The 22,218-nt window shown below is 40.8% G+C and overlaps 1 protein-coding gene across 3 annotated transcripts in view; it reads left to right on the top strand.

The window, feature by feature from the left end:
• The window catches only part of nek1 (NIMA-related kinase 1), a 153,500-nt gene that overhangs the window by 10,849 nt on the left and 120,433 nt on the right, over positions 1–22,218 (top strand). For all 3 annotated transcript variants that reach the window (XM_060834885.1, XM_060834876.1, XM_060834895.1), the window contains exons 5-9: positions 1,284–1,367; positions 5,450–5,517; positions 10,016–10,102; positions 10,203–10,257; positions 17,250–17,450. In XM_060834885.1, the coding sequence (XP_060690868.1) occupies positions 1,284–1,367; positions 5,450–5,517; positions 10,016–10,102; positions 10,203–10,257; positions 17,250–17,450 (495 nt within the window). The remainder of the gene's footprint in view (positions 1–1,283; positions 1,368–5,449; positions 5,518–10,015; positions 10,103–10,202; positions 10,258–17,249; positions 17,451–22,218) is intronic.

The following is a 22,218-nucleotide window of genomic DNA, read 5'->3' as shown; positions in this document are numbered from 1 at the left end:
TACAATTGCAAAATGTCTCCACTGCTTTACTCAAAGGTCTGAATAATGAAGGCAAACATGCTAACGTTCCTTCTTAACCACTCTTTGCCTGTGACGCAAATTTGAAAGAATTATTTACCTGAACTCCTAGTGTTCTGTATTCTACAACACTATCCAGGGCCCTACCAATTAAGAGTTAGAAGTTCAGTGTTACTATTTCAGAAATGAAGTTCAGTGTATTATTTATTATACTTGTTCATGTCATTTGCAATAACTATGGCTCCCCATACTCTTTGTATCTCCACAGTTTGTTACTTTTCACCATTTTAAAAAGTCGTCCATACATGTCCAAACTGGGTGATTTTTTTTTTCATTTACATGGATTGAAATCTATTTTCTACTGCTATGCCGACTCAGTTAATGTACCATTTAACTCTGTCTTGTATGCCATATTCCTATGTAATGATCTCTGGGATGTGACAATTTAATAACATTTTGGAAAGGATGTGGATTGAAATCTCAAGAACCTGTCAAATTGCTTTATGATCAAATTTAAACATGTTTTTTTTAACGTAGACTCGAGAGAATTTTATGCTGTCACTGCACTTCTAATGCTTAAAATGAATTTTGAGTCATAGAGATACATAGCATGGAAACAAACCCTTCAGTCCAACGTCCATGTAGACCAGATATCCTCAATTAATCTAGTCCCATCTGCCTGTATTTGACCATATCCCTCTAAACCCTTCCTATTCGTGTACCCATCCAGATGCCTTTTAAATGTTGTAATTGTATCAGCCTCCACCGCTTCCTCTGGCAGTTCATTCCATAGATGCACCATCCTCTGTGTGGAAAAAGTTGCCCCTGAGACCCCTTTTATATTTTTTCCCCTCTCACTGTAAACCTATGTCTTCTAATTCTGGACTCTTTCCAGAGCACCCCCTGAAACCTGCAGGGGAAAAGATCTTGTCTATTTATCCTATCCATGCACCTCATGATTTTATAAGCCTGTATAAGGTCATGTCTCTGCCTCCGATGCTCCAGGGACAACTTGCCAGCGTATTCAGCCTCTCCCTCTAGCTCAAATCCTCCAACTCTGGCAACATCCTTGTAAATGTTTTAGACTGTTGCTGTTTGTATATGATTTTATTATAAATATTTGAAAGAGTGTCACTTTAGGCAAGTTCTGTAACAATGTATGAATAAACAATACTCTGCTTATTGTTGTAATCTTTTTGAGGCCTTGGTGTTATCTGGCAGTTTTTACTTGTAGCAGTATTCCTTTACAATCCTTATGTTAATAGATCCTGGATTGGTTTGTGCAAATCTGCTTAGCTCTGAAACATGTTCATGATCGAAAGATTCTGCACCGAGATATAAAGTCACAGGTAAGCTTACGTATCTGTTGAGATAAGGAACTGTTTTCAGAATGTGACACATGACTCTTAATACCATCACTCTCTAAATAGATTGTGTATTTTTGTTACAACGTTAAGAGGGAGAAATTAAAGCTGCTACTGCTGTTGCATGAGCTTTGGAAGCTGTTGCGACTGTTAGTTATTTATATAACTTCTTAATTTAATCCACTTAACACTACCTGAGTTTGGGGGAAAGAAAATCCTGTTATAGAGTGATAGAGATGTGCAACATGGAAACAGACCCTTCGGCCCAACCCGTCCATGCCGAACCAGAGATCCCAACCCAATCTAGTCCCACCTGCCAGCACCCGGCCCATATCCCTCCAAACCCTCCCTATTCATATACCCATCCAAATGAATCCTGCTGCTCTTCCTTCCTGCCCTGTACAACTGAGCCAATGCTGGAGCCACTGATTTGGCTCTGACTGGCTGCCCACCCACCCTTTGAGCCATTTCTTTCACCAGTATTCAGAACAGCACACTAATTGTACAAGCTTTGTGAATTTATACTTGGGCATTGTACACACTCTCTGCCATTTTTGTTATGCATCCATCCAGAAGAGCTGTGTGCTTTAAGTTGCTGGGTTCTGCTCATTTCTTCTTGGAATTAAAACAGACCTTTTGGTCCAACCAATCCCAGCTGACCATAGAACATAGAAAAATACAGCGCAGTACAGGCCCTTTGGCCCTCGATGTTGCGCCGATCCAAGCCCACCTGACCTACACTAGCCCACTATCCTCCATATGCCTTTCCAATGCCCTTTTAAATGCCCATAAAGAGGGAGAGTCCACCACTGCTACTGGCAGGGCATTCCATGAACTCAGGACTCGCTGAGTAGAGAGTCTATCCCTAACATCTGTCCTATACCTACCACCCCTTAATTTAAAGCTATGCCCCCTCATAAAATAGCTGACTCCATACATGGAAAAAGGTTCTCACTGTCAACCCTATCTAAACCCCTAATCATCTTGTACACCTCTATCAAATCTCCCCTAAACCTTCTTTTCTCCAATGAAAACAGCCCCAAGTGCCTCAGCCTTTTCTCATACGATCTTCCTACCATACCAGGCAACATCCTGGTAAACCTCCTTTGTACCCGTTCCAGTGCCTCTACATCCTTCCGATAGTATGGCGACCAAAACTGCACGCAATACTCCAGATGCGGCCGCACCAGAGTCTTATACAACTGCAACATGACCTCAGGACTCCGGAACTCGATTCCTCTACCAATAAAAGCCAGTACACCATATGCCTTCTTCACAGCACTATTTACGTGGGTGGCAACTTTCAGAGATCTGTGTACGTGGACACCAAGATCCCTCTGCTCATCCACACTACCATGTATCTGACCATTAGCCCAGTACTCCATCTGTTCCAAACTAAACTAGTCTACCTATTTGTGCTTAGCCCATATCCCTCCAAACATTTCTGGTTGACATACTTGTCAGTTCAGATCACTTCTGTACCTTACTTTTTCAACTGGGTTGCAGTATTCTCAATTCCTTTTAGCAAGGAGGCTCGCATTTTTAAAAAAAAAACTAATTTCACTCTTGAGCACCAAGGTTTGTGGTGAAATATAAAAGATGAAGCATGGCAAGGGGTGCAGAGGAAATAAATACAATAACATTCACTCATAAAGGCGTAAGGGAAACTAATGAGGCTAAGAACCGATACGATTCCTGATCTTGATGGGATGCAGTTAAGAGTGTGGTGATGGAAAAGCACAGCGGGTCAGGCATCATCCAAGGAGCAGGAAAATCGACGTTTCTGGCCAATGCCCTTCATGGGAGCCTCGGGGATGGAGAGATAAATGGGAGGAGGGGGTAGTTGGGAGGTGGGGAGGAAGGTAGCTGAGTGTGCAATAGGGGGATGGAGGTGGGGGTAAAGGTGATCGGTCAGAGGGGAGGATGGAACGGATAGGTGGGAAGGAAGATCGAGAGATGCAAAAGTTCATGAGAACAGTGCTGAGCTGGAAAGTTGGAACTGGGGTAAATCTTCTTTCTCTCTCTCTCTCTCTCTCTCTCTCTCTCTCTCTCTCTCTCTCTCTCTCTCTCTCTCTCTCTCTCTCTCTCTCTCTCTCTTCCTCCCCCCCCCCCCCCCCCCCCCCAAAGAATTTTGTCGTGAAGAATACAAGACCTGATTATTATCTCATTGGGGAAAGATTGCATATGAATACTGAACAGAGGGATTTGGGTGGCTCTGCACAAATCACAAAAAGCTAGCATTTGCTCAGCAAGATATCGGTTAAGCCATTCTTGGAATATTGTGTGCCATTCTGGTCTCCTTATTGGAAGGATGTTGTGAGACTTGAAAGGTTCAGAAACAATTGACAAGGATGTTGCCAGGGTTGGAGGATTTGAGGTACAGGGAGAAGTTAAATAGGCTCGGGCTGCTTTTCCCTGGAGTGTCGGAGGCTGAGGGCGTAACGTTTTAGAGGTTTATAAAATCATGAGGTGCATTGATACCATAAATAGGCAAAGTCTCTTCCCTGGGGTAGGGGAGTCCAGAACAAGAGGGCATAGGTTTAGAGTGAGAGGGGAAAGATATAAAAGAGACGTAAGGGGCAACATTTTCACAGAGGGTGGTGTGTGTATGGAATGAGCTGCCAGAGGAAGTGGTGGAGGCTGGTACAATTGCAACATTTAAAAAGGATCTGGATGGGTATATGAATAGGAAGGGTTTGGAGGGATATGGGCAAGGCACTGGCCAGTGGGACTAGATTGGGTTGGGATATGTGGTCAGTTGGACCAAAGGGTCTGTTTCCATGCTGTACATCTCTATGACTCTGAGTTCAGTAGATAATAGGGAAGGTAAATGGGACAATTTAATATAACGTATAACTCTGAAACTAAAATAGTAATTGATGGAGAAACCCAGCAGGTCTGGCAGCATCTTTGGGAAGAAAGCATGGTTAAAGTTTTGAGTTTGGTGATTTCTCATTGGAACAACAGGCAAATGGGATTTTCTTCAATGGAAATCGAGTATAAAAGTGGGGAGGTTTTATTAAAATCGCATCAGGCCCAGGTGGAATATTGTGAACAGTTTGTCTGAGGAAAGACCTATTGCACTGAAGGAAGCTGAGAGAAGGTTTGCTCAGCTGGTGCAGGATATGGACGAACTGTCTTCTGAGGAGAGGCTGAGTAGATTTGGCCAGTACACATTGGTGTTGAGAAGAATGAGTGGCACACCTTAATTGAAACATACAAGATTCTTAGGAGACTTGACAAGGTAGATACAGAAAGGTCCTTTCTCCTTCTGGGAGAGTCTAGGGCCAGAGGGCATAATGTCAGAAATTAGGGTTGTACATTATGCGGAGTTTGCACATTCTCCTCGTGTCTGCATGGGTTTCCTCCGGGTGCTCCAGTTTCCTCCCACAGTCCAAAAATGTGCAGGTTAGGTGTATTGGCCATGCTAAATTGCCCGTAGTGTTAGGTGCAGTGGTAAATGGAGGGGAATGGGTCTGTTTGAGTTGTGCTTTGGTGGGTCAGTGTGGACTTGTTGGGCTGAAGGGCCTGTTTCTACACTGTAAGTAATCTAATCTAATCTAATTATGCGAGAGGAATTCTTTGTGGAATTCTTTACTGCAGGGCTGTCAAAGCTGGATCATTTAAGTATACATAAGACTGAGACCAAGTGTTAACCTGTAGGGGAACCAACTATTTCGAGGGATAAAGTAGGGAAATGAAATTGAGGTTTATCAGATCAGCCATGATCTAATTGAATGATGCAATTGATAGGCTGAATAGAGCTACAGGAGGAGAAGTAAGTCATAAATAAGGTTTATTTAAGACAATTGCAATCTGTAAATTTTTATTTTTCAGTTGTATTTGTCATTATAATTTTAGACACCATTTCCTTGTCCTAACTGTTGACTTCTCAAACAATGTAGGTAATGTCTTTAACTTTTGCCACTCATTGTGTAGATGCAAGGTGATCATTCTAATCTTACACATGTCTTTCTATCTCTAAATACAACAAAAGTATGAACACATGGATGTTTTGAGTATTAATTGCACCTATGACACTTTTTTTTTCCTTTTTCTAAACCCAGAATATCTTTCTGACCAAAGGTGGAACAGTTCAGTTGGGAGATTTTGGAATAGCTAGAGTGCTTAACAGGTAGGGTTCAAATTGCTTAAACTGAAATTTAGTTCATGAGCTTTATTGATTTTATCTTTTCAGATTTTGTTTGAATGCCCTAATTCACCTTTTTCTATATTGAAGAAATGCTGAAAAAAATAATTTTCTGGTTTACGTTTCATAATCAAGAGTCATAGAGCTGTACAGCACGCAAACAGACTCTTTTGGTCCAACTTAGCCATGCTGACCAGATATCCTAAGTTAATCTAGTCCTGTTTGCCAGCCTTTGGACCATATCCCTCTAAACCCTTCCTGTTCATATACCCATACAATTGCACCATTTAAAAAGGCAACTGGATCAGCCTCCTCCACTTCCTCTGGCAGCTCATTCCTTACGTGCACTATCCTCTGCATGAAAACATTGCTTCCAAGGTCCCTTTTTAAAATCTTTCTCCTCTCTCCTTAAACCTATGCCCTCTAATTTTGAACTCCCTTATCCTGGGGAAAAGACATTGAGTGTTCATCCTATACAAGCCTCTCATGATTTTATAAACCTCTATTAGGTTAATCCTCAGCTTCCGATGCTCCAGGGAAAATAGTCCTCGCCTATTCAGCCTCTAGCTCAAGCCCTTCAACCTGGCAACATCCTTGTGAATATTTTCTGAACACTTTCAAGTTTCACAACATCCTTCTTTCCTACAGCAGGGAGATCATAATTGGTTAGGCCATTTTTAGAGTACTGCGTGCAATGTCCTGTACAGCCGCAACACAATCTCACAACTCTTTTATATTCAATGTATTGGCCAATAAAGGTAAGCATATCAAACTCCTTCACTGTCCTGCAACTTAACTTTCAAGGAATTATGAACCTGCACTCCATGGTCTTTGTTCAGCTACACTCCCAAGGACCTTTCCATTAAGTATTGAAGTCCTGCTAAGATTGGCTTTCCCAAAATGCAACACCTCGATTATCTAAATTAAACTCCAGCAGCCACTCCTCAGCCCACAGGCTCATCTGATCAAGAACCCATTGTAATCTGAGGTAACCTTCCTTGCTGTCCGCTACACCTCCAATTTTAGAGTCATCAGCAAATGTATTAACCATACATTCCATGTTCTCATCCAAATCATTTATATAAATGACGAAAATCAATGGACCCAGTACAGAATCTTGTGGCCTCCAGTCTGAAAAGCAACCCTCCACCATCACCATCTGTCTTCTACCTTCAAGCCAGTTCTGTATCCAAATAGCTATTTCTCCCACCATAGTAACCAGTCCAGCATGAGGAACGGGGTTGAATGCCATGCTGAAGTCCATATAGATCGTAACTTGTCAATCATCTTTTTTAATGTGACTGAGTTATTTGAAGAAGTAGTGAGACACTATTTCCGATAGTCAACTTGGCTTTGTGCATCACTAACCAGTCCTTGCCTTGCCAAATACGTGTAAATCCTGTCCCTCAGAACTCTCTCTCCAGCAACTTGTCCACCACTCATGTCAGGCTCACAAGGCTATAGTTCCTTTCGCTTTTCCCTACCCCCTTTTCTTAAATAGTTTTACAACCTTACCCAATCTCTTTGGGCATATCATGAAAAAGGGCTCATGCCCGAAACAGTGGATTCTCCTACTCTTTGGATGCTGCCTGACCTGCTGCGCTTTTCCTGCAACATGTTTTTCAGCTGGCATCTCATCTGTGGCTCATGGTTTTATAAACTTTTCTATAAGGTCACCCCTCAACCTCTGCTCCAGGGAAAACAACCCCAGCCTATTCAACCTCTTCCTATAGCTCAAATCCTCCAACCCTGGCAACATCCTTGTAAATCTTTTCTGAACCTTTTCAAGTTTCACAACATCTTTCCGATAGGAAGGAGACCAGAATTGCACGCAATATTCCAACAGTGGCCTAATCAATGTCCTGTACAGCCGCAACATGATCTCCCAACTTCTGTACTCAATACTCTGACCAATAAAGGAAAGCATACCAAATACCTCCTTCACTATCTGGTCTACCTGCATCTCCACTTGCAAGGAGCTATGAACCTGCACTCCAAGGTCTCCTTATTCAGCAACACTCCCTAGGACCTTACCATTCAGTGTATAAGTCCTTCTCTGATTTGCTTTTCCAAAAGGCAGCATCTCGCATTTATCTAAATTAAACTCCATCTGTCACTCTTCAGCCCATTGGTCCATCTGACCAAGATCCCGTTGTAATTTGAGGTAACCATCTTTGCTGTCCTCTGTAGCTCCAATTTTGGTGTCATCTGCAAACTTACTAACTGTACCTCTTGTGCTCATATCCAAATCAATTATATAAATGACAAAAAGTAGCAGACCCAGCACCGATCCTTGTGGCACTCCACTGGTCCCAGGCTTCCATTCCGAAAAACAACCCTCCACCACCAACCTCTGAGCTCTACCTTTGAGCCAGTCCTGTATCCAAATGGCTAGTTCTCCCTGTATTCGATGAGGTCTAACCTTGCTAACAAAATTCCCATGGGGAACCTTGTTGAACTCCTTACTGAAGTCCATATAGATCATATCCACTGCTCAGCCCTCATCAATCCTCTTTGTTACTACTTCAAAAAACTCAGTCAAGTTTGTAAGACATGATTTCCCAAGCACAAAGCCATGTTGACTATCCCGAATCAGTCCTTGTCTTTCTGACAATCATAGATTTCAAGGTAATTGTAGATCGACATGAACAATCACCAAAAGAAAAGATTCAAACCAGTTTCAGGCAACAGAAGTGGCCCACTCATTATTATTGAAGTGTCAGGAAAACACCACGACTTGGGCTGGACTACAAGCTTGACCATCTCTTAAGGTGCTGTACCAAGGAGCCAATTTCCGAAGGATTGACACCACTGATCAAAAGAATCATGGGGTGGGGGTAACTTGCACTATACATTTTTTAACTGCATACATTCTGAAGTTTTCGTGTGCTGTAGCTGAAAAGAAAATCTGAAGCTGAAACAAAGTTGTACCAAAATAAAATTGTTCCTGAATCTACCACCAGACTCAGACTTTAATTGGAAAATATGAGATATAACAGTACTGCAGAGTTGTCATATGGGCGTACTGTTGTGAATTGAATTCCAAGTTGAAAGCAGCTGTCTGTCAATGTATTTTGTATTAGATCATCAAATATAAGCAATTGTACAAGCATAAGGTTGAAAGTCCATTCAAGCTTTCCTGACATGTAGGATGTATTCCATCACACTTGTGCCTTCTAGATTGTGTGAACAGGTTCTGGGGACTCAGGAGGTGAGTGACATGCTGCAGTATTCTTAGCCTTTGTCCTGCTTTTGTAGCTACTATATTGATCTGGCTAGTTCAGTTCAGTTTCTGGTCAGTTGTGACCCCAGAATGTTGCTAGTGAGGCATTCGGTGATGATCGTTCCATTGATTGTTAAGGGGACAGTTTGAATTCTCCTTGATGGAGGTGATGGTTGTCTGATGCTTATTTAATGTAAATACTGCTTACTGACCTAAGCTTGAATGTTGTGCTAGTTTTGCTGCATATGGACCGCTTCAGTATTTTAGGAATCATGAATAGTGTAGTGCGCATCATCAGTAAATATCCCCACTTTTTTTATATCCAGATATTCTGTTACATGCAGTTGAATTGTATTTTTGACTGTCATGAGACTGGTTCCTCCTACCCTCCTGATGGTGTTTTGTTGCAATAACAATCCTCAGTATGAGAGGGCCCACAGATTGTGTTGCGAAGGTACCATCTGTGGGATTATGACGAAGTCAGATTCCCACGTAAATGTAATGATACCCCAATATTTAACAATACTCCAATATTTAATCACAATCAGTAAATCGCCTGTGGTCCCAATTGAGTAACTTGTGTGCAAAATTTGTGGAGAGTAATACCAAGTATCAAAGTTGAGGGAAGGGTGGGAAGTTTATTCAAAGTGGAGGTGGAGGGAGTGATAAAGCTCTCTTAACCCCTGTGGTGCCCACTTCTGTCTCTTAAGGGCATTGAGAATATTGATGGACACTGTTCTTCCTCTCAAGGATACCCAGACATGAACACAGCCACAGAAGGGGGACAGTCAGAAGTTATGACTCCTCCACAACCTGCTGGCTTCGTCGCACTTTGATGTAACAAAGATCACCCCTGGTGACAGTAATTTAGACCTACTTTGTGATCGTAAGTATTTCCTGCAGCCCTACTATGGGGCTGGTATGACAACCACAAGTTCATAAAGAATAAATGCCCGGTGAGTGAAAAGCACTCAAAGCACCTGTGAAATTTCAACCAAGGGGCAGCCAACTGATCAAATGTTATTTTCCAACCACTCCCCAATATGTACAAGGGACAGGCTTTGTGAAGAGGTGCTCTTCCAACCACCAGCTGCTTCTTTCCTATAATTGCTGCTAACAGACTCAGTTATGCAAATGCGATCTGTGACCTCATTGCCTTGTCAAGAAATCATCGGTTTATTTTAAAGCATGCTCAGACAATTAAAATAGTATGTGTACAAATTAAATGAATGACAGTGTTAACTTGTTTTTTTTTATTAGTACTGTAGAGCTGGCCCGTACGTGCATTGGCACACCATACTACCTATCCCCGGAAATATGCGAAAATAAGCCATACAACAACAAAAGGTACATTCATGCACTAACAAATGAAATAATGTAATCATAATCTCTGTCCCTTTTTACTGGAGAGGAGGTGTACTGACTGCTTTGTAATTCATTTGTTTAGTGATATTTGGGCTTTGGGCTGTGTCTTATATGAGATGTGCACCCTGAAACATGCAGTAAGTAGTTTCCTTTTTTTTTTCAAAATTTTAAAGTTCTGTGAAAAAATGCTATCTATTATTTATTTTAATATTTCACAACTACATTTAATTCTGAAATGGCAGATTTTTCCTTTTAATGACACAATTTATATATTTAATATTCTGAAGATGTGACTAACGATTGGATGTCACAATATTTGACGACTATGATTTTAATCCATCTAATTGAGGGTGAAGGATTAAATTCCGTTCACATTCTTTGATTTTTCAGATGTTTGTAATGAATTGGTTTTTATTGGTCAGAATAAAATGGTCAGAATTTTGTTCTGACTGAGTACAAATCAACAGCATTAATCTTGTTCACTGTATTATAAGTTGCCAGAGAAACGACAACTCTGATTTGTGAAAGTTGTAGTCAACTTGGGAGGGAGAAAAGACTGACCCCCAATGCTTCAAAGCTGATACGTGTTTTTGTCAGAGACGAGGTTAAGTATCTGAGGTTGCTTGCAAGTTGATACCTTTTCGACAATGAGAACTTGTTGCTCAGTTCCATCTATAAGGAACAGTAAAGGATCTAAATCTGCAATGTCTATTGTACATAGACACCTTTTTGGTAGCAGCTCTGAAGTGCTAGCTTGTATAAATGAAGACATTAGGTGAGTGTGTACCAAAGACAGCAGTATTAATGGTGAATTTAAGCTTTTAACATAGATTCAGTGAGGCAGACAAGCATCTGTTTAAAAAGTCTTAAATTTCTGAAGTGTGTCTGAGATACTTCCTTCAGAAGGCCACAAGCAATATTGGGTTCAGTAAGAACATCTTTCAAATGTCACGAGTAGATGCAGAAAATAATGAAGGCTAGTAGAATTCTGGCCTTTGCATCCAGACGATTGGGGTATAAGGATATATAAGCTATGCTGCATTTAGACACCAAACCCAGGTTAGACCTCACTTGGAGTACTGTGAGCAAATCTGAGCACCACCCCTTAACAAATATATATTGGCCTTAGAAGAAGTACAACAATTGTTTGCAAGAATAATACCTGGACTTCACGGGTTAGGTTATGTGGGGTGATTATACAAATTAGGCCTGCTTCTCGAGAATTTGAAGATTAATGGCTGATCTGAATGACGTTTTCAAAAGATTACCAGGAAAAGGCAGTTTATCTCTATCTACCCTATTTCCTTTTGTTGGGAGTTCTAGAACTAGGGGGCATCATCTTAGAATTAATGCCAGACCATTCAGGAGAGATTTTAGGAAGCACTTTTACGTAAACAGGACAATAGATGTGTGGAACTCTCTTCCACAAATTGCACTTGAAATCAGTTGTTAATCTTAAATCTGAGAAATTTTTGGTAAGTAGGGTTATTCAGAGATGTGGGCCAAAGACAGTTGTATGGAATTAGGTCACAGGTCAGCCATGATCTCATTGAATGGAAGAACATGCTTGAGGGGCTGGGGGGTCTACTTCCCTTCCTTGCAACACCTGGCTTTCCCAACCTAAATGAAACAATTTTTATCAAAATAAGACTTTAGTGGGGGTGTAACAGTATTTGTTACTTTAAATCTCCAAACTAAAAAGAGAGATCTCCATCTAAGATGAAATGACTTGACTGGAAACTGGTCAAGAGATAACAGAAGTGTTAACCCAGATAAATTAGAAAAATCGGCAGACAAGGCAGTAAACAATGGACAATTTTCAAATGAAATCATTGGAACATGCAGTACACCTGTATTTTGACAACTGAATGTGTTAAGGCAGAAGCTGGAACTCCTTGGATAGGTTAAGAAATTAAAGTGAAACCTCAAAAAATGCAACAGAAATGAAATGTTTAAAAACATGGGGAAACAAAGAAAAAAGATAAGACAATCTGCAGAAATAGGCAATGATCCTCTTTCCCGTATTTTCACATGTTGTAAAATGTAAAATATATCAAGATTACTTGGAGAAGATGGGGTGTTCAGAGATTTGAAGAAAAAATAATTTTTGACTAATCATTGGTGGAGCTACAAAACGAGCACAATTCTGTAGTTTTTACAGGAGTAATGATGGTGAGATAGCAACTATTGGAGAAAATCAAGAGGAACAATGGGATGGGAAAGTCCAGAAAAAGACTAGCCAAAAATAGCCGAGACACCTAGTGGCATCCTGGAATGCTGAGGGATGTTACAATGAGAATTGGGGAGACTCTGACCTTGATCTTCATAATAGCCTTGACTGACACTGGAGAGTTTCCTTCACAATACTTCTTGTTTAACAAGTCTGAAAGGGACATGGCAGATACCTATACTGTGGTATAGAGCAAGAAATCTAATATTTCAATGAGTTAGGAGACATTGTTCAGAATAATCTAAGTAGTGTGATATGAGTATCTATGTCCCAGTGAGTGGCAGCCGGTATCAAATGTACATCCTTTTGATCAGTAGCAGCTGACAACATACCAATTCAGCTCAACCAGTCTGTGCTTGCAAATCTCAGAACACCAAGTCCAACAGTGATTCTGCTACTCAATAATGTTTACTAAATAATTTTGACTCTGCCAAGAATTAGCCCAGAGACCAATTTTAAATGTTCAGTTGCCATCATAGTATGATGCATTTTCTGTGTGCCAGAAGCAAATAACTAAACAGGATCCTGTTCTATAGGAATTTATCCATACTATTTTTTTCATTGTGAACCTAGTCATGAAGACTGCCAATTTCTGCTACATTTCGTATGGTTACACCCTAAGTCCACTTACCTGGCCAAGATGGGCTAACAGTTCCTGTTGCATTTCCATGCCAACTAATCAGCACCTTTTTTTTTTGTCCTGTTGGATGAATTGGCTTTTGCATGACAGTCCTGAACATGGAAAGATGAAAAACTTTGACTGTCTTTTCCTCTTTTATAGCAATATTTTAAATTAAGTCCTACCAAAAAAATCATAAACTGTGGGTTTAGGAAATCACGTGCATGTTGTGCATTGGATTTTCCAAGGTTACTTAACTGGTGCTGCATTTTTTTTTTAAAAAAAAAGAATTCTACACTGTGTGGGCCTTGCTGGCTTTTTAGTATTATAAAATCCCTACAGTGTGGTAACAGGCCCTTCGGCCCAACAAGTCGACACCGACGCTCCGAAGGCTAACCCACCCAGACCCATTCCTCTACCCCATTATCTTATGTTTCCCCCTGAATAATGCATTCCTGAACACTATGGGCAATTTAGAGTGACCAATTCACCGAACCTGCATGTATTTGGATTGTGGGAGGAAACCGGCGCACCCGGAAGGAACCCATGCAGACACTGGGAGAATGTGCAAGCTCCATACAGTCCACAGAGATTGGAATCGAGCTCAGGTCCCTGACACAGTGGGGCAACAGTGCTAACCACTGAGCCACCCTGCCGCCCCCAGATGTTCCTCTTGTCCTGCATTTATTGCCCATCTGTTATTGCCTGGAGAATAGCTAAGAGGCAACCATATTTGTGAGTCTGGTGTTACATGTAGGCCAGACCAATTATGGACGGCAGTTCTCCTTCCCTAAAGAACATCAGTGAACCAGATGGGGGCTTTTTCCAGCATTTGATGGTGGTTACATAGTCACCATTATGAAAGGTTTTTGATTACTTGCTGTTTAATTTGGATTCTGTTTTCGCTATCTGAAAGTGTGGAATTTGAACCCAAGACCCCAGAAGATTATGGCTCTGAATTGTTGACTGCAATCACCACTGCATTACTGCCTCTCCCTAAATTGAATGCTTCATAATTAAAATTATGTGTCAGTATAGATAAATGGTTAAATATCAAAAAACAGTGCAGTTAAAGGATTGTTTTTGGACTGGAGAGAAGTAAGCAACATTGCCTTGCATGTTCTTTACTCAAACATGTGTCTGCAGTTCAATCCACTTTCTGAACTTGCAGATCGCAGAAAAAACATATAGTACGGATAACTGAAGAGAAAATGAAGTGCCGAAGGCAATGGCTGATGGATTGGTTGAGTTGGCAGATGAAATTTATATACTTTTGAGTGGGGGAGAAAAGTACTGAGATGCCGTCAGGAATGAGAAGAAATGCAAGTTACTAGGACTATTCTTCTTGAAACAAAGACTGCTGATAGGTAAAAATAAGTTGAATAGTTACTGTTGTTGGGAAATGGAAATTCTGAGCTCTTAAGTAATGCTAAAAAGAAAAGGACAGATTAGGATTTCATCTGTGCATTATAGTTGTTAGGCCATACTACTGGAAAGAATGGATTACAGTTCACCATTCGTTCATTCGTTCGTTCGCTCGCTTCAGCTTGAGAACTCTATATGAGATATTCAACCATGGGTCCACTTGAGCAGAATGTCTTGAAGGTCACTGAATAGATAAGCTATTGTATATCATCAACACTGCCACTGCACATGCCTTCTAAATGTCCCCACCTTGCCATTCCAATTTAAATGGTTTAATCCATGTATTTGACTTCAAGAAGCTTTAAAGACTTATTTTTGTGAGCTTAATTTTAGTTTTTTAAATGGCACTTATTTTTGAGGCAAAGAAAATGAAAATTCATAGTATGCACAAACATTGTGACAGCTCTTTGTGGATGCAGAACTGTTAGAGGCTGCAGAACCCTGCCCCCCCCCCCCCCCCCCCCTTTTTGTTTGTTTTGATTTGAAATGACAGTCAGCTGCTGTATTGTGAAATTTAAAGTTCTTGACAGCCACTTTGACAGCTGCCGTTAAACAATAAGTACACAAAGTAAGTGTTTTTTTTAGATGCTAGGAAGGTGGAAGGTTGGGTGGGTAAGGTGACTGGTAGGTAGGGTGCCAACTGGGGAGGGGTAGGGTTGAGAGTAGGACTCAAAATGTTTGGAGGGAAGGGTGGCAGCTAGAAAGGTGGTAGAGTTTCCAAGGTACAATGCCAAAAGTAATGGGTATGGGGTCAGTCAGGAATAGGGAACAAACTGGAAGGCAGTTAAGGTGCCTGCAGGGAGAGTGGAGGGTGCCAGTTGTAGAATGCCTGCATGTTAGGGTGAAAAATGCTAAGGTAATTAATGTAATGTTGAGGGGAGATCAAGTGGATAACTGGTCTGGTGTTGGGGTGGGTTGGGAGGTGAGAATCTCGTTGTTCGGTTGACCTTGTACCTGGGAAGTAGATGACCATCTTGAATGTTTTTTCTTCCTCTGGTGATGTGTGCATTTCTCTACTTGAAATATTGATTGACTTTTACCCTAAACGATGCAATGGTTACAACTACAGTTGCTGCAGTGGCTGAATGTGTCCTGTTCCACCATCCCTCGAGTAAAGAAATATTTTGTTTTAATTTGCCTCATCAACATACTCTGGAAGTTCATTGAGGAAATACTCTTGACTAACTGTGTTATTAAAGACTTTCAACATATTCTCTAGTCTTTTCTGCAGTTGTGGGAACAGTCCCATCCCCACACCTCATAGTTCTCTGTCCTTAGCATCTTCTTGTTGAATTTAATGTTACACAATGAGAGGGCAGGGGGTTAAGATTCCCTTTTGGTTACTTACTCTTGGTTGGTTGCAACAATTTTTCTTTGTTAACATGTAGCTGTCAGACTTTAATTAACATTTAGTTAACTCGATTAAAAATGGAGAGCCAATTTTAAGGTCTTTGTCATCAAAAGAGAGTGGAGTTTTATTATCTGCTAACCTCACTAATACGGGTAATGAGCTAACAAAGTGTGCTTGTGAATGAAAGAGGGATACCTAGTGCAGACGCAATGGTAAAGGTAGATGCAGTTACAGATCTAAGAGCCCCCTGTGTTGCAAGAATGAGTCCAACTGGTTTAGCTGGTGTCCCATTTCTTTAATAGTTTGCTGTTCTGGAGTTGTCCATGAACAATGTTTTTTGCAAGTTGCTTTTTCACCACTGTCTGCTATTGAGAGCATGAAGGGCTTCCATTATCCTTGCTGTTATCAATCCGTGTTGCTTTTTTTTAAACTTAAAGACTGCTGTTGATGTGCTATTCCTTTTGAGGATTCTGGTCTCTGTCATTGTTTTGTTTCATGTTGTCAGTAGTGGATCATCTCTTAATATGTGGTTGCCCTTGCAAACGTGAGTAAAACAAGAGTTGCAAATTTCTTGTTGTTTCACCGAGTTTTGGTGCCTTTTAAATAAAAAGTTAATGCAGAGTCAGCTAGTTTTGCATATTCTACGTGGGTTTGTCATATAATCACCGTGGCCAATTTGGGTCAGTGGTGTCCTTTTTCTGAGACCGGTTTTATTTCTTCCATGGTATCTGCTATTCAAGTCAAATGATGCAAGTTGAATATTGGTTTTTCCTACAGTCACAATGCTATGCTGCATAGATTTGGACTATGATGTTCTTTTGTGCTGCATCCTTTTCCTTATCCATTGCATGCTTCTGCGACCTAGTTTGTCTTTTAGCATCTTCTTCCTAAAACCTGCTGCCAAGAAGGATGTCTTGTACCATAAGCACTGACACTGAAAAGTACTGTATACTGTGAGACAGTCACAATATATTCAAGAAAGAAATTGATACATTTTTAGATTTGAAAGACATTTGGGGAGAAAATGGAGTATCAGCCATATCCACACTGAATAGCTCAGAGGGCTGCATAACTACTCTGCCTCCTGGTTCTGATGTTTTTACTGTGTACTCCTGAATCTTAGCATTGTACTAACAACATTTGGTTTTGATTTAATTCAGTCAGGTCCATCCTTCCCTTTGTCGTACCTAGAGCTATTGGTTTATATGATTCAGTGGTAAAGGAGTATTATTTTCTCATGTGAATTTCCTTTGCTTGTATTAACTAATAATATAACAGAGTTATGGGCTTTAGAGAGTTATTCACAGAATATATTTGTGATTTGTATGCTGACTTCAAATGCCGATTTTAAACTGCTTTTGAATGGGTTTTTAAAGAAAAGTGTTGTTTTTATATTTTTGTTCACTTTGTTTTGTAATACAGATGAAATTAAGCTGTCTATGTAAATGGATACACTTCTTGTTTGGTCATAATTGACTTAACCTCCACTCTTCTTTAAATGCAGTTTGAAGCCGGTAACATGAAAAACTTAGTGCTGAAGATTATCCGTGGATCTTACCCACCCGTGTCTGTTCATTATACCTATGATCTGCGTAACTTAATGTCACAGTTGTTTAAAAGAAATCCAAGGGATAGACCTTCAGTAAGCTCCATACTGAAGAAGCCATTTCTAGCTAGAAGAATTGACAAGTTGCTTTCAGCGGATGTGAGTATTGTGTTTTCCAATTTTTTTTTTAATATACAGACTGTAGGAATTATAAATAAGGCCCAGTTTTTATCATAGAATTCCTACAGTATGGAAGCAGCCATTCCACCCATTTGGTCCATACTAACCTTCTGAAGAGCTTCCACCCAGACCCACCGCCCAACTGCATCCCTGTAACTCTGCATTTCCTATGGCTAATCCATCTAGCGTATATATCCCTGGATACTATATATGAGCAACTTAGCATGGCCAAGCCACCTAACCTGCACATATTTAAACTGTGGGAGGAAACCGGAGCACCTGTTTTAGAAAGCTTTGTTGTTGAAAAATGGTTGCATTGTGACATGTTGCATGACAGAAGATATGTCTTTGGGTACCCAGTGTGTTGGAGAAATTCAGTGCTCAGTTCATGTCTTGGAATGTTTCCTTTGCAGAGAGACAATGGTAATTTGGAAGACCATTTGTGTATTTTCTATAATTGTTTTCCCCTGTTTTTGTTCATTTTCACAACTAGTGGGTGGAGGTTAGGCATGCACTTTTATGCCTTGGCTTGAAGAACTGTGGCTGGAATGATAAAGAAGTTGAGACTTATATAAGGTTAAAAGAAAACGTCAATGAAGTTGCCAGAAACACAAGAATTGGAAGGGTTTGAGAATACAGCACAGGAAGATCAAGAAATTGATAGAGACAAAGAATTCAATGTGAATGTAAATTAGCACAAATCATAAATGTTGATATAGTTATGTAAGATTAAGTATTTGCCAAAATACATGTGGATCAATTACAGGCAGAGTCAGGAGAATTTAAAAAGCTGACTAGAGAAATGACAGAGAAGCTAAATGATTACTTTGCCTCTATTTGCTCTGAGGAAGATATTAGAAATTTCCTGCAACTGGAGATTCAAATGGATTGACAGAATGAAGAGTTGAAGAAAATTTAGCTTTTATAAGAAGATTATACTGGAAAAATTAATGAGGCTGAAAGTTGATAATTCCCCAAGTCCTAATAGTCATAATTCGAGAATGAAGGTGATGGCTTTCGAGATACTGGATGCATTAAGTGCTCATCGTCCAAAATTCTTCAGATCCTGAAATGATTTATTTGGGTTAGAAATGCTAAGTGTTACCCACTATTTTTAAAATGAAAGTGAGGGGGAAAAAAACAGAATTACAGACCTATTATCTTTGCATGTTGGGTTTGGATTTACAAAATTTAAGCGCATAGAGTAGCTGGTAACTTACTGACATGGATAAAGGATTAGTGAATAGGCAGGAAGTAGGAATAAGTGAGTCATATTCGTGTTGGTAGACTGACTAATTGGAGGACCACAAGGATTACTACTTGGGACCCCAGCTATCAATCGTTTGGATGTGGGAACCAAATGTAATATTTTCTAGATGACTCTAGAAAGAAGACACTGTGCTAGAAGAAAATGGTAAATGGAACATCATGTTGGGAAATATGGAATAGGAGGAGCAGATGTGTTGAGTACTTCTTAAATGCTAAGTCTGCAGCAAGTGTAGTTGTACAAATACCTGGTGTCCCTTGTTAACAAATTACTTGAAGGGTAACATGCAGGTGTTACAAATAATTAGGGAGGCTAAATTTCTTTTTTGTTTATTCATGGAATGTTCACACCACTGACTAGAACAGCATGGATTGTTGGTTTCTAATAACCCAGATGATGGTTAAACATCAAAAGCACTACAGTAGGGTGGACCAGGTAAGGATGCCAGATTTCCTTCTGTGAAAGACATTAATGAGCCAGATGTGTTTTTATGACAATTGGCAGTGGCCACTTGATCACTATTAGGCGACCTTTCAATCCCAGATGTTTGTTGAAGTTAGCTATCACCATCTGAAGCTTGGGATTCCATGTTCCTTGACCGTTAGTCATGGGCTTTTGGTTTACTCGTCCAGTGGCATTGCCGTTATGGAACACAGAAAAGTACAGCACAGAGCAGGCCCTTTTGGCCCACAATGTTGTGCCGAGGTTTAATCCTAATGTAAGATATAGTAACTTAACCTATGCACTCCTCAACTCGCTGCGGTCCATGTGCACGTCCAGCAGTCGCTTAAACATCCCCAATGCATCTGCTTCCACCACCACAGCTGGCAACGCATTCCATGCATTCACAACTCTCTCTGCGTAAAGAACCAACCTCTGACGTCTCCTTTATACCTTTTTCTCCTAATATCTTCAAACTATGACTTCTCGTACCAGTCAATCATGCCCTGGGGAAAAGTCTCTGCTATTGACTCTATCTATTGCTCTCATTATTTTGTACACCTCAATCAGGTCTCCTCTCTTCCTTCTTCTCTCCAGAGAGAAAAGTCCGAGCTTATTCAACCTCTCTTCCTAAGGCAAGCCCTCCAGTCCAGGCAGCATCCTGGTAAACCTTCTTTGCACCCTCTCCAAAGCCTCGGTATCTTTCCTATAGAAGGGCGACCAGATCTGGACACAATATTCCAAGTGTGGTCTCACTAGGGACTTGTAGAGCTGCATCAAAACCTTGCGGCTCTTAAACTCGATTCCCCCGTTAAGAAAAACCAAAACCCCATATGCTTTCTTAACAACCCTAGCCACTTGGGTGGCAACTTTGAGGGATCGATACACTTGAACACCAAGATCCCTCTGTTCCTCCACACTGCCAAGAATCCTGTCTTTAATCCTATATTCAGCATTCAAGTTCAACCTTCCAAAATGCATCACTTCACATTTATCCAGGTTGAACTCCATCTGCCATTTCTCAGTCGATATTGCACTACAGCCTGCAGTAGTCATCTATACTATCGACGACACCTCCAATCTTTGTGTCATCTGCAAATTTACTAACCCACCCCTCAACCTCCTCATCCAAGTCATTTATAAAAACTACAAAGAGCAGAGGCCCAAGAACCGAGCCCTGCAGGACCCCACTCACCACTGACCTCCAGGCAGAATACTTTCCATCTACAATCACTCTGCCTTCTCTCAGCCAGCCAGTTCTGAATCCAGATGCCAAATCTCCCTGTATCCCATACTTCCTGATTTTATGGATGAGCCTCCCATGGGGAACCTTATCAAATGCCTTGCTGAAGTCAAAATACACCACATCCACAGCTCGACCATGGTCGACCTGTCTTGACACCTCGAATAACTCAATAAGATTTGTGAGGCATGACCTGCCCCTCACAAAGCAATGCTGACTGCCTTTAATCACACTACGCTTTGCCAAATAGTCATAAATCCTATCCCTCAGAATTATTTCCAAACCTTTGCTGACCACAGACATAAGACTGACTGGCCTGAAATTGCCAGGGATTTCCTTATTACCCTTGAAAAAAGGAACAACGTTTGGCTCCTTCCAATTCTTTGTTACGACTCCTGTGGAGAGTGAGGAGGCAAATATCCTCGCCAGCGGCTTAGCAATCTCCTTTCTCACTTCCTGGAGCAGCCTAGGATAAATCTAGTCTGGCCCTGGACACATATCAATTTTAATGTTTTCCAAAAATTCTAGCACATCAACTTCAACTTCATCAATCATGAACTGGTCAAGACTGTATCCCAGCTCCTCTAAGTTTTCATTTACACCAAGTTCCCTTTCCTTGGTGAAAACTGACGCAAAAAACACATTTCTGGCTTCCCCTATCTGCTCGGACTCCATGCACAAGTTCCCTACGCTATCCCTGATTGGCCCTACCTTCTCCCTGATCATTCTCTTATTCCTCACGTATGAGTAAAATGCCTTTTGGATTCTCCCTAAACCTTCTTGCCAAGCTTTTTTCGTGCTCTCCTCAGTCCATTTCTGAGCTCCTTTCTAGCAAGCCTGTAATCCTCTAAAGCTGTGCTACATCCTTGCTTCCTCCACCTTAAGTAAGCTGTCTTCTTTGTTTTGATGAGAAGTTCCTCTGTCCTGATCATCCAAGGTTCCTTTTAATCTTATCCCTTCTTACCTGCCTTAGAGCAACAAGTTTGTGCATCACTTGCAACAACTGCTCCTTAAATAGTCACATGTCTGTTGTGCCCTTTCTGTGGAACAATAGCTCCCAGTCTGTACTTTCCAATTCCTGTCTGATAGCGTCATAATTTCCTTTTGCCCAATTAAATATCTTTCCTCGGTAAGATATCTCTCTCGCTTTCGCTCTCGCTCTCTCCTTTCTGAATCCAATTGTGAACAGTTTGGTATTCCTTTCATAAAAGCACTGTGAGCATACCCAAAGGTTACTACAACAACCACAAAACCCCCATTTAGCATTACTTCGTCAAGGACAGCTGGCGATGAGCAGGCAGTACTAACCTAGCTAGTAACGCACACATTACGAGAAACGTTTACCTTAAAAAAAATCCATTTTTGCATTTGTACCATCATCCCTAATGTAATTAACCTCTCCTGTCTTCCACCTTATCAAACCATTTGTTCTTTCTCCCATCCTCTACGCTTGCCCTGCCTCTATAATTAGCTTAAAGCTATTACATCTGTGACTTCATCAAGTTCCCATGAAAGGTCATTGGCCTGAAGGATTAACTGTCTTTCTGTATCCACAAATGCAGTATGACCTACTGAATGTTTCCACCATTTTCTATTTATATTCTGGAAACACAAAACATATAATATTTTGCTTTTGTATTCTACTGTCTTTGTCAGGCTTGTGCAAGGAATTCTCCTGCAATCCTGACTGACATTAATCTTCGCTCATGTCACTAAATGCACCTTGTTTGACTATTTGTTTCACTTCTGCTTCTGAATCCTATGTTTCTCCTGATTATCATGAAGGCAACACTCAA

Source organism: Hemiscyllium ocellatum, chromosome 2 (genome assembly GCF_020745735.1).
Source record: "Hemiscyllium ocellatum isolate sHemOce1 chromosome 2, sHemOce1.pat.X.cur, whole genome shotgun sequence".
NCBI classification, from domain to species: Eukaryota; Metazoa; Chordata; class Chondrichthyes; order Orectolobiformes; family Hemiscylliidae; genus Hemiscyllium; species Hemiscyllium ocellatum.
The sequence above is the reverse complement of the archived record's forward strand: the minus strand, read 5'-3'. Positions and strand labels throughout refer to the sequence as shown.